Source organism: Hippocampus comes, unplaced genomic scaffold, assembly GCF_001891065.2.
Source record: "Hippocampus comes isolate QL1 unplaced genomic scaffold, H_comes_QL1_v1.1 scaffold129, whole genome shotgun sequence".
Classification (NCBI taxonomy): domain Eukaryota; kingdom Metazoa; phylum Chordata; class Actinopteri; order Syngnathiformes; family Syngnathidae; genus Hippocampus; species Hippocampus comes.
This window is the reverse complement of record NW_017805992.1, coordinates 515,691-528,961: the sequence shown is the minus strand read 5'-3', so window position 1 is coordinate 528,961 and position 13,271 is coordinate 515,691. Positions and strand designations below refer to the sequence as shown.

At 40.5% G+C, this 13,271-nt stretch overlaps 2 protein-coding genes across 3 annotated transcripts in view; one reads left to right on the top strand and one right to left on the bottom strand.

Annotated features, from left to right (window-relative positions):
• Positions 1 to 6,072, bottom strand: part of LOC109529051 (uncharacterized) — an 18,710-nt gene extending 12,638 nt beyond the window's left edge. Inside the window, exons 1-6 of one of the 2 annotated variants that reach the window (XM_019892199.1) lie at positions 5,957 to 6,072; positions 5,153 to 5,280; positions 2,934 to 3,100; positions 2,650 to 2,842; positions 2,064 to 2,141; positions 919 to 996 (exon numbers count right to left, since the gene is read on the bottom strand). In XM_019892199.1, coding sequence (XP_019747758.1) covers positions 919 to 996; positions 2,064 to 2,141; positions 2,650 to 2,842; positions 2,934 to 3,100; positions 5,153 to 5,164 — 528 coding nt within the window. In that variant the 5' untranslated portion in view covers positions 5,165 to 5,280; positions 5,957 to 6,072. Of the gene's footprint in view, positions 1 to 918; positions 997 to 2,063; positions 2,142 to 2,649; positions 3,101 to 5,152; positions 5,281 to 5,956 lie in introns of both variants that reach the window. The other variant, XM_019892200.1, reaches the window with a different exon arrangement.
• afg2a (AFG2 AAA ATPase homolog A) overlaps positions 1 to 13,271 on the top strand; it is a 169,460-nt gene that overhangs the window by 65,905 nt on the left and 90,284 nt on the right. The gene's annotated exons all lie outside the window — the stretch shown is intronic.

Below are 13,271 nucleotides of genomic sequence, written 5' to 3'. Positions count from 1 at the left end.
GAATTACCAGACATCGGTGATCAACGGGACAGTTACTTGCAACTAGCAAGAAAACTGTATGACACGCAGGCAAACATTGTCATAAACCAAAGAATGCATCCAACCAAACAATCCAAAATAGACACATTTTTTTCCCAAGACAGAAAAAAAATAAACATTAAAATACTGTACGTATTTTACTGTTGTGATTTTTTTTGGATACACCTGTATTGCAGTTTTTGTTATCTAAAGTTTTTGGACAGTATATTTTTGTATTTTATTGATTGTGTTGTTACACGTGCATTTTTGTCAACATACTTGCAGGTTCATAAAGGACATGGACCATGCTCATTTCCCAAATGAGGAATTTCTGTTATCAGGACAAATTGGACAGCGCAAACACGAGTCCGCACTGGAGAATATTTACTGTATACAGATTTTATATTTGTTCAGCATTATTAATCCTGACACAGGATGATCTGGGCCCAATGTACCACACTAAAGAATCCGAACACTGTTCAGCTCCTTGAAGCAGCAATATGGAGACAATATATCAAAGAATTTAACTGAAACACACTCAAGTGTTTCAGACTAAAGAAATATGAGGACATGACGACTGAAATCCTGAAGAGTCCATTTTCCTGACTTCTAAACTATCTTTAGAGGGTTTGGGATTAATATACCACACTATAGAAAGTTAACACGGTTCAGCTCTGTGAACGAGCAACATGGGGACATTTGAGCACAGGCTTTCCAGAGTTAGGTTCAGACAAAAATCATGTCACCTGAAACACACTCAGGTTTTTCAGGTCAAAAGAAATATGAGGACATGACAACTGAAATCATGGAGAGTCCACGTTTCTGATTTATAACTTCTCCTGTGTTTGTCAAAGAAAGCTGTAAACTCAAACCTAGTATATACTGATAAGATGTAGTAACCTGTTGTAAGGATGAAGTGGATCTCTCACTCCCTTCTTGGTCTCCAGAAGGTTCAGTCAGGATCCCGTCACTTGGTGTCTGCAACATAACAACATTACGGTGTCAAAATATTCAGCATTCTTCATTCTGACCAGTTAATAAATGAAAAAACATTATTTCTCATTGAACATCGCTCATAGGAAGGTTTGGGATTAATATACCACACTATAGAAAGTTAACACGGTTCAGCTCTGTGAACCAGCAATATGGCGACATTCGAATACAGGCTCTCCAGAGTTAGGTTCAGACAAAAATCATATCACCTGAAACACAGTCAGGTTTTTCAGGTCTAAAGAAATATGAGGACATGACGACTGAAATCATGGCGAGTCCATGTTTCTGATTTATAACTTCTCCTGCGTTTGTCAAAGAAACAGAGATGAAAGTCCTCCGGATTTTCGCGGAATTCCGGATTTTCAAATTTTAATGAAAATTTCTCCGGAGAATTGAGGAAAAATTGCCTAAAATTAATCTGGATATTAGTTGACAACATTGAACGAACACGCGTTTGAGTTCATTGTTTTGCTTTCACGAGCGTAGCCATGTTGAGGTACTAACACTAGTAACAGTAAAGAGATTTTCGTCTCTTTATGAACACACTTGCTAAACCCCAGTGGAACGTATAAAAGACACCGTGGACAAGACAGGTGTTGTCGTCAAAAATATATTTGGACAAAAAGGGAAGCACACGGATTGGCAGAAAAACGTGTCCGTCCGACTTCGAGTGTCGTCTCGGTTAGCTTAGCTTAGCTGTTGTGGTGTGTGACGTCGGTTGCGTCGGCGCTGATTGGTTGAAATCAAAAGACGCGCTTGAGTACATGTACGCGCTGACGCACGCACAGCAGAGAGCAGCGGACTATCTACTGCTGAGGCGCGCTTCGCCCGAGTGGCGTCGCCACAACAGTAATACCCTCGCCTCGCATTCTCATGGCCTCGCCATATCTCGGAGATTTCGAAATTTCGGCGAGAACGGAAGCCACAAAGGCTGCATATATATATATATATATGTGTTGGGGTTTTTTTCCGGAATTTTCAGGGAAGTCCACTTTCATCTCTGAAGAAAGCTGTAAACTAAAACCTAGTATATAATGATAAAACGTAGTAACCTGTTGTAAGGATGAAGTGGATCTCTCACTCCCTTCTTGGTCTCCAGAAGGTTTAGTCAGGATCCCAACACCTGGTGTCTGCAACATAGCAACATTACAGTATCAGAAATATTCTAAAGTACTCTACAGTAACCGAAGAAGTATGAGGGCATGACTGAAATCATGAAAAGCAACATTATACCAACCATAGAGTGTCAGAAATATTTCGTAGTTATATGACTTTTGAATAAATTAGACTACTTTTTTCAGTGACCACATTCACAGCACAAGGCGGCTCTTTATGGTACTTACCACTGTACAGCTCTGTTAACTAACAATTTAAGGACAACAGACACGACTGAGTTCAAATCATAAAGACAACACCCGAAACATACTCTTTCAGACTAAAACAATGTAATGACTGAAAAATGTGGAGTCCTTGTTCCTGACTTTGAATTTCTGTTGATGTCAAATAATCCTCTAAAACAGACACTTGTGTTAACTTTTAAAAGGTAATAAACTGTTGATGAAAATGATCTTTCACTCACCTATGAAATATAATGATTTACTTATTAGATCTGGTTGTCTATATTCAGGCATTACTTACCAGTGCTCTCCATGCCCACTGAGAATCTCCATAGTCAAAGGTTATTTCATTCCCTGCTTGGATATTTTCAATTGCAAACAAGTAAAGATGAGGTTTATCCTGGATTGTCAGCTTTTTCATTCTACAGTTTGGGCCTTTGTGAGCATCATTGACCAGTCGACCCAATGAACCATCTTCATGGGAGGAATCAATGCTGAAATTGAACAATGAACCATGAAATGTTTTTCCAGTAAAACTACAATGTTGTACAGAACCACATGATGTTTTTCTAGATCTTGACTTACCACCATGTGCTTCCTTTCCATTCAAAATCAAACAGGAAACAATTTTGCTTCTCTGTGTACTTTTTCTGTCTCTTGTCTCGTTCATAGCTTGAGATTAACTCTCCATGGTACTCAACCACAAAGGAAGGACCCCTTTTCGATTGGTTCACTTGTAAATACACCACGTCCTAGGACACGGAAAGTTGACACTTAAATGTCGATTAATACAATCCAAATCAGGCTTACACAATGCAGTTAATCAGATATTAACAAATACATGCAGACCAAAAAATAACAATTTAAAGAGAGGGGAAAAAAAAAACATGTTTAGTGGTGCGATAACAAAATAATTCCATGTAAAACTAAAAACAATTATCAGAACCGCTGATAATTTTCTTCAGCAATTTGTATCAGCACAAAATAATAATGTGGCTCCTTACGTCAGAGTTGTTTACATTCCTTGCCATCAGTTGAACAGAATGTATGGAATAGCAAAGAAAAATACCAGAGGTTTGACCGACAGTTTGACTAAAGTGATCATCATAAGTCAAGTGAATTACCATTTTTCCTCAATTGATAAAATTTGAATCCTAATTTAAGTTTCTACACTATTCCACTCCAAACTGCATTATATGGTTGAGGGAGAGAAAGAGAAGAGCAATAAGGTCAAAAAAATTATGGCAGCAATGTTGGTAATGCATTACCACCATAGTTTTTATTTTGGTCACAAGCAACCTAATGCGGCTGCACAGTGTGCGACTGGTTGCCACGTCCGCCTCACAGTGCCTTCTTGTGTGGAGTTCTCCCCATGGCTGCATGGATTTTCTCCGACTACTTTGGTTTCCTCCCACATTCCAAAAACATGCAACGTAGTACGTTCATTGAACACACTAAATTGTCCCTCGGTGTGATTGTGAGGGCGAATGGTGGTTTGTCTGTATGCCCTGTGATTGGCTGGCACCCAGTTCAAGTTGAACCCTGCCTACTGTCCGAAGACAGCTGGGATCGGCTGCAGCACAGCCAGGCCCTTATTAATATAAATGGGTTTGAAAATGGTTGGATGGCATGTTTTTTTTTTAATCCGATTAACTGTGCGTTTCTATTTTTGTTATTTTCTTTTTGTAAATACAAATGCAACTCTCACAATTGTGGGAGGGAAAGGATTCATCTAATTTCTTTACAAGCTGTCCTGGCGTTTCACACCTCCGATCTCCAATCAGAAATCCCACTGAGCAATATATACCACTGCACATAGAAAAGATGCATTCTGATTAAAGTAAAAATTAAGCAATCAACAATAATAGTCATAATGATAATGACATACATAATTCCTGTGACCATTCTTTCAATTTTAAACTAACTAGAGACTTTTGATGGGCAGTACAAATTGCTGATAAAAATGTGGATTTGCCAAACAGCTGCCACAGCCTTCTTCAGTCAGGTAAAACAGGCATTGTGAAGGAGGATAAAGGCATCTACTTTTCCTCTACTATTACAGATAGTATGCATTTTTATGAATTGTGATAGTTGTTGAAGCACAATATTTTAACAGAAGCCGAATAATTTCTGTTTCTATTTTTTCATTCCAAGATATTTCTAGTTCTACATGGCAATACAATATTCTCAAGAATTGAAGGATAATTGCTGTTAAACATTCTCTTAAAAAGTACTTTAATTATTTTTGCTCCAATATTATCAATGGCGGGCGGCCCGGTAGTCCAGTGGTTAGCGCGTCGACTTCACAGTGCAGAGGTACCGGGTTCGATTCCAGCTCCGGCCTCCCTGTGTGGAGTTTGCATGTTCTCCCCGGGCCTGCGTGGGTTTTCTCCGGGTACTCCGGTTTCCTCCCACATTCCAAAAACATGCATGGTAGGCTGATTGAACACTCTAAATTGTCCCTAGGTGTGAATGTGAGCATGGATGGTTGTTCGTCTCTGTGTGCCCTGCGATTGGCTGGCAACCGATTCAGGGTGTCCCCCGCCTACTGCCCAATGACGGCTGGGATGGGCTCCAGCACCCGCCGTGACCCTCGTGAGGATCAAGCGGTTCGGAAAATGAATGAATGAATATTATCAATGGCATTAAAAAAAAAAAAAAAACATGCTGTTGTTTATTGTGATATTTTTGGGGTAAATACAATGTGCGAAAAAAATCTGTCACTGTGACAGGCTTGGTTGCAGCTCTTGTCATGTGCGTGCAGTTGCCATAAGAATTAGATAGCAGGTACATTGATAGCATACCTTTATAATCATTGATCCACTGGGCTTTCAAACAAGGCTTGTTGACTCCAGATAAAATAAAATGAGCAGCCTCAGATTCAGGGCTCAGTCTGGCTCTTCTCTGTGACATTATCACCACTAGTAAACATCTACAGTGGAAAGTGACAAAAAGTCAGCCAGACAAGCAAACACAATACAATGGCAGCACTTATTTTGGCTCAGAAAGTACTGAGCCAAATGAATATTATTTTCTTCCTCAAATATACAAAATTTTATAAAACATTTGCTGGTCAGACCAATAGATTAGGGCAAACCCTTTGTCAGGCAGATAACAATGTAAAATTAAAATAGAGTAACACAATATTGTCTTGACCAAATGTACCAACAAAGATGAATACTGCTATAATTTCATTGCAAACGTTTGTTTTTTTCATTGAAACGGTGTACATTAATCAACACAAGAATAAACAGTGTAAATACACTGGACTTAGCATAAATGCTAATAGTGCATGGCCCACTTTCATTAGGCTACCTGTACTAAGTAATCTCAATTAACTGCAATCGAATAAAACAAATACTGCACTGAAATAAACATTTGGCACCAAAATCAAGTTCCACAGATTGTGTTGTTAAAGATTTAGAAAAGTTTTCCAGAACCTTGCCTGCAGGACATGTCCACATTACTTTTACTGGAAGCTTATTAGCATGCTAACGATCTAGCTAGCTGTCTAATTGAATGACATTACCTTTGGTGGGCACTGTTAAACACGGTTATATTGAACAACTTCTACGTTACGGTAAGACAAACGAAAAGGAATTGCTTACCAGGTGGTCAATCACGCGTGGTCGTGTTTGTTTAAGAGAGTTTAATAGATATCTGACTGTAGGATTGTCTGGCTTCTTCACACGTTGGATTCTGTGTGACTGCTAATTGATGTGACTTACCACTATACTTCATATAGTCAGTGTAGAAAGAAAAAAAAAAAGAAAAGAAATGGCGAAATTTACGATCAGCATTCACTTTCACTTTCATCAATTTCTTGGATAATGTCTTTTATTTTGCTTCCTCCGTCTTTCATTTTGATCACTTTTGCTCTCTTCCAGCGTCACAGCTCTTCTTGTCTTAGCTGCATGACATCCAAAGGTCCGTTTTGTAGCCATTTTAGCAATGCAACGTTCTTGCTGTGTCTGAAACTAACAATAACAAATACTTCCTGTACTACTGCGCATGTGTAAACCAGTGTGGTGGTTGCTGTTGCCATTTCCGAACGAAGCAGTTAGAGGTCACTGTTGGATTAGACTTCGTTGTAGTGAATCTCGTTGCGAGGCAAGAGCAGGGAAAAAGATTTCGAATAACACAACAGGGTTTTTTTTCATTGTATGGGGGGCAGGAGAGTGGGAATGGTGTTCATGCATAAAGATTTTTTCACACTGGGGGGTATTTTCGCCCATGTAGGTTTCGTTGTAGAGGAGTTTCACTGTAATCCATTACCAACTGTTCTCTTAACCAATCCCCACATTCCTACATAACCGCTTGGGCTACGGCAAGTGATGAGGGACAAGCTAAGTTTGCATTTTTAAAAACTAACAAAAAGATTGCCGACCAACCACAATAAAGCCTGACCACGTCACTAACATGACCAAGGTTCTGCTCACTTTCGACATCCCGGTGAACCACACTGTAGAGAAGAAGGGGACCAGCACGGTAGTGATACGCACAACGGGGTGCGTGAAGTCGGCCATTACTGTTGTGCTTGGTTGCCATGGTAATGGACAGAAATGGCTACCTATGGTGATTTTTAATTAAGCCGAAAGAAAAAATTCCAGCCAGAGTCAAAGTGAACTTGTGAGCGATGGTGAGCACAGCTTTACTAAGATCAGGAGGCAGCGCTGGGCAAGTTCCGCCAAAACTTGTGTATGGATTGTGCTTGAGTTCACAAAAAAGCTGACATCATTTCTGAGGAGCCGCACAGCAGCGAGACTGAGCGTCACAATGACGCGAGGGAACCTGGCGTGTTTGATGGAGAACTTGCCCAGCTGTTCATTTCAGATGAGAATATTAGGACTTTGATAGATTTGAGGATGAGGATTAATCGAAAAAAATATTGAGTACATTGTTAAAGCATTCAATAAAGTACAACCGAGTTCAGTTTTGCTCCCGCTGCCTTTTTAAAAACATAAGCTGGCATGCATACTTGCTACTGTATTTTTTAAACCAGCGTACGTGTTACCGTGCCTGCATCCAATAATATAATGTGCCTTGTGGATGTGTTAAATACAGAAATAGCACCCGTACATGACACTACACCTTTTAATATGGTGCGTCGTATGGTCGTGAAAATATGGTGTATATTTTTTTTTACATATCGATACTGTTGGTCCAACCTCAACTCTTATTTTTATGCATTATCAATTATTTAAAGTGTTGAAAATAGCTTCATAACAAATCTGTAAAATTTCTTCTTTTACTGTATGGTAAGTGTTGTAAATCTCCGTCATTTTGTCAGTCTGCGGGAGCCGTGCAGTATTATGTGGCCTCAAGATTGAAAGTGTGATTGCAATAATGCATCGGTGTAGATTAATTTTTCAAACTGCTTAGTCGGCTCATTTTTTGATTTATTGCATCACACATGGCTCTAAGACCATTGAAAAAGCGTTTTCAAAGATGCTGGGCTCATGTGACGTGAAAGTCAAGTCTTTTTTTTTTTCTGGTAGGGCAGTCGTCGTGTGCACTTTGATGTGGATGGGTGTGCTGGCGACGTGCTCGACCATTTTAATGAATGACAGCACTAAATTAGTGATTGAACGTGGCTTTTGTGTGTGGTTGTGTTGATGTTGCGCAACAGTATACAACGGCAAAAAATTGTATCAACTTGAACAATGGCTGTTCGCTATTTCAAGCGAGATGGCTTTTTTTCCCCCGTTAGGGCGAGGTTTTGAATTACCTGAAAAGTAGTCATTTTGGAGATGCGGGGATTCTGCCCGACAGCGTGAGTTTGAGGTCTTTAACGTTCAGGTTTCAAGCATGTCTCAAGTCGTTGACGAGTTGCGCACCTCAGTCATTTTCCGCTTGCATTCTTGGCCTAACATGATCACATTCTCAGCTTCTGCCTTCAAGGATTAAAAGGGAACATGCTGTCCTGCGTCAAAATTGGTTTGTCGATATCTTTTTCAGCATTGCTCCAAACAGAACACAATGTCCTCGATATCGACCGCTAACATCTGTGCTCTCACAGACTATTCCAAAGTCACCATGTTGTTAGGATGCAGTAAAGAAAGTGTGGTGTGGCGCAATTAAGATATGCAGGCATCACAAAATAAGAGCAACAACAAAAATCTGAGTGTGTGTGTCTGTTTGGGTGTGTGTTTGCGAGCAAGTAATAGGATATGGATGATCTCTCGGGTGGGTGTGTGTGCGTGTGTGTCTGCATGGAGGATCCCCAGGCAAGTATCAAACTTCAAGAGCTGTATTAGGATCAGTTTACACGTGTGTGTGTGTGTGTGTGTGTGTGTGTGTGTGTGTGTGTGTGTGTCTGTGTGTGTGTGTGTCCATGAATCCACGCTGACAGTGTTTTCTAACCTTTGTTGAATGTAATCACATTTTTACATTTGAATAAATGTCATGGCAAACCACCAAACAAGAATGTTCCTCAAAGTATGTTCTTTATCTTGCACATCAAAGGTGTCGAGCGCATTTTTGTCGCAAGCCACATCGGCGTTATGGTTTCCCTCAGAGGATGCGTCATGTCTGTGATCCCATACTAATGTATGATCACCTTATATTTTCACATTTAGACATCAACTTGATGGATAACTAGTTTTGAAATTGGAAGCGAGTAAATAATTGTTCAAGTATTTGTCAGACGCTTTTAGAGGAAGGATTGGCAACCAAAAATGCAGACCATATCTCGTACCCCGGTTTTGTGAAACTAGAAGACCATGATTTACGTACGTGATTTATCATTTTGTCGCAGGCCAGATATGGGGGTTTGGGGGGGCTATGCCACTTGCGCTGTCCATGTATTTACAGAAAGAATGATAATCTTGTCTCAATTTCCTGACACATTTACTTAATGTAAATCCTGGGCCCGATTAGTTAAACAGAACCCGAGTGGCATTGTCTAAATCTGTTAAGCTTAATATAAATCAACAGCTCCTTTGAGTTTCAATCTGATTATAGAATTACATTATTGTTAGAATTGGGCATTGTTTGTTTTTCATCCCCCCACAATGGCGATCCCTGAACCGATAACGTCGGGGAGACATCATTGCTGCTTGCGTCTTTAATGAAGAAGGAATGATGAAATTCATCGTTGTTGTGACATTTCCTGTAAAAACTGTCTGTTTTTGTCATTTTCCACGGAAAATGCCCTCTCACACTGTCCATCATAAAGCTTCACATCCAAGTGCTACGGGTGGTGTTGACACGGGCTTACCTGTAAACAGAGTTGTCCAAGGGAGAAGCGACTGTCCAGTGTTCAACCTGGCACCCTGGTCCAGGCATTTGTTACTTCACACCACCTCTAGTGTGATGCCTGAGAAGGTGGAAACGTTTCGAGTTTACGTCGACATGTGTCAATACCTTTCACGCAGAACAGCCAGGGAAAAAACCTATTGTAATCGTCGTGAAATTGTATTCCGCATTGACAGGAGAGCGGTAACACCGAGTAGGGATGCAACTCACAATCATGTTTATAGGTAATCTCTCGATTATTGTTGTTTTAATTGTTGATTCTGATTTAAACGAAATGCTTTCATTTACGTCCCTTTATTCGAAAACAGAACGTATCAAATTGACAGTGCTGAAAATGTACCAACGTAAATCAAGTAGATTTCCGTTTTGGGTTTGATCTGTAACGTCCGTCAGAAAATCTGCAAAAATCCTTCTTGACCTGGATAAAAGTCGCAGTTTTGCCGGATCTTTCCGTCAAGGTTTAGCTCTGGTTTGGAATCCCAAAAGTACATTTTGCCATGTAGAAATCCAATGATTCACCAAATTGAGTTTTTGGTTGTGTATGCCTTTTATTGTGTGTGTGTGTGTGTGTGTGTGTGTGTGTGTGTGTGTGCTTGTGTGTGTGTGTGCGTGCATGCGTGTGTGTGTGTGTGTGTGTGTGTGTGTGTGTGTTGTTATAAAAGGAGGAAATGAGAGCTCTTTGTGTTACCTGGCAGACGATCCTCCGGCATGTGTCGTCTTGCTTCTTGGCAAGCCGAGACCACCGGCGTCCTTGGAATGCTCTCCATTCAGGAAATCTCGTTTCTTTTCATGAAAGGCTGCTCCCCTCCCGCAGTAATGCTCCAAAGATGACATTTTTCCACCCCCAAGAATGTTTATTCCAGGTTACCTTTGGAACGCTAGTAGAGCGTGCTGTTCTATAAAGTGGCGACGGGTGCAGGGGCAGGGGTTGTCAGATTTTTAGGCCCAGGGACCCCTTACAGGGGAGTTGTTGTTCAACCCCCCCCCCCCCTTCACACCATCATCCCAATGCCAATTAAATAGAACTATGATGCATGCCACTAAATGCCATAAGATGGAAAAAGTTTCCTATTTTTTTGGGGGGGGAGGAGTTATGAAGTGGCGATAACAAATTCATATGTGAGAGGTGAGAGTTGTAAGAAATCAAGTTGCATTTTTTTCAGACAAACTAATTTAACAATGATATGTCAGGACAAAAAGTTAATCTTGCAAGAATAGCAGTATTTTTCCAAGATAACATGTAATATAATCAGATTAAAATTCAAATTTAATGAGGGAAGATTTTTTTTTTTAAACAGGTGAATTAAAAAAAAAACAGATCTTGTCAATGGTGGAGATGCTGTAATTTTATAGTTGTACAGTCTAAATATATACATTGTGGTTTTTTTTTCGAGGCTTTTTTTCTTGGTTTTCTTTCAGTTCAACTTTGTTCTGTTGGCATGTGATTTTGCTGATATTAACTCAAATATTCTACTTTTTTTTTAAACCCAGATTTTTCATTGATTCTGGGAAAGACGGCTTTATTCTCAATAAATAAATACATAAATACATTGGACCCCCACACATGAAGGGTTTGTCAAATGTTGAAATGCGTCTTTTGTCCTAAGACAGAAGGGCCTTTATAACTGTAATATTATGCTTATCTCCAAGCTTTTAATTGGGCAAAAGCTACAGCAGGAAGAATTAATCAGCTTCATTTTATACATACATATGCATTTTAGAAACTGTGATTCGACTTCATCCATTGCAAATTGTTCAGCAGCCCCCCAAGTCACATCTCGCGGACCCCATTTTGAGAACCGCATGTGCAGTCTATATAGTACAATAATATGCATGCACCTCTTTATCCGGCTTCTTCAACAACAAGGAGCCATCTTTGCCTCCATCCGGATGCACTCACACAGAATACAAGGTGGCTCGGGAGCTGCTGGCAAAGCCAACAAATAATACCTTCTTTGTAGCTTCCCAAACTCCCCTGCCAAAGCGCCCCGAGCTTGCCTCTTCGCTCCAGGCTTCCCAAACGGCAAATTAAGGTCTGCTTACAAGTGTAAAAGCTTTAAGTCTTTGGGGGGGGGGGGGATTTGAAATGGAAGTATGCTGACTAGAGGGGGTAACGTTTCGACATTGTCTCCTTTTCTGTGACTGTTTGGAGGGGGAGGGGGTGGGGGGAGGTCTGTGCGAGCTCCACTTCCGCATTTTGGGAAAGTTCGAACAAACGAGATGTTATTCGCTGTCCATAGGTACCTCACACGACAAATCATCCTAAAACAAACATAATTTGCCCATATGAAAGTCTGCTAGCTTACTGCTAACACACAATGTAAAACACCATAGATGGGCTAACAAAACTAGCATCCATGTCACTGGACTAATCTATAACCCTTAAAAATTGGATATTTGACCTGTGCATGCATGTTTTTGGGGATGTACAATGGCACTTTTTTTTTTTTTAGACCGATACCAGTACATATACCTCTAGCACAGATACCACTAGCACTTGTGATATAGATATTTCAATTAACAACAACCTTGCTTTCTTTCTGACACACATGATGATTCGCCCACTTGTGAATTCGCTGCAATATAGTGCCAACTTCCGGCAAGGAGGACTTACTCAGTGTCAGATTTTTATACCTGATGTGTCGGTGGCTGGTATCGCAGAGATGAAAGTCCTCCGTATTTTCCCAGAATTCCGGGTTTTTCAAATTTTAAAATCTGTCCGGAGAATTGAGGAAAATTTGCCGAAAATTAATCCGGATATTAGTTGACAACATTGAACGAAGACGCGTTTGAGTTTGTTGTTTTGCTTTCACGAGCGTAGCCGTGTTGAAACACTAACACTATTAACAGTAAAGAGATTTTCGTCTCTTTATAAACACACTTGCTAAACCCCAGTGGAACGAACAAAAGACACCGTGGACAAGACAGTTGTCGTAAAAAATATATTTGGACAAAAAGGGAAACCCACAGATTGGCAGAAAAACGTGTCCGTCTGACTTCGAGTGTAGTCTCGGCTAGTTTAGTTTAGCTGTTGTCGAGTGTGACGTCAGGTGCGTGACGTTGTTGCGTCAGCGCTGATTGGTTGAAATCAAAAGATGCATTTGCGTAAATTTTCGCGCTGATGCACGCACAGCAGAGAGCAGCGGACAAGCTAGAGTGGCATCGCCACAACAGTAATAATACCCTCGTCTCGCATTCTCATGGCCTCGCCTATCTCTGAGATTTCGAAATTTCGGCGAGAACGGGAGCCACTAAGGGTGCATGGGCCCGATCACTTAACTTGATTTGCAGGCCCGAGCCCGAAGTAAACCCGTGATTTCATATTTTATTTGGGAGGACTCAGGAGGAGGAGGGGTGATTGCTGATAACAAAGCCTGTCTTTTGGAACAAAATCTAAGTTAAACAAGACTGGATAAACATTTACATCTAATATATTTCTGTTTCTGAAGAGGTTACATTAACGGACAATTTTCCATCATTGACGGATTTTTTTTAAGAGTGGACGGGGAAAATTTAAGGCCGTCCGTCATTTTGACGGGTTGAAAATTGGGCCATTCACCACAGCAGCAATACGTCCTTAAGAATCCAGTGCGGCACTTCAAGAGAGAGAAGCAGCAAGACAAAAAAGAACAATGACGGCTGGATCATAAAGATATGAAGGAGTTC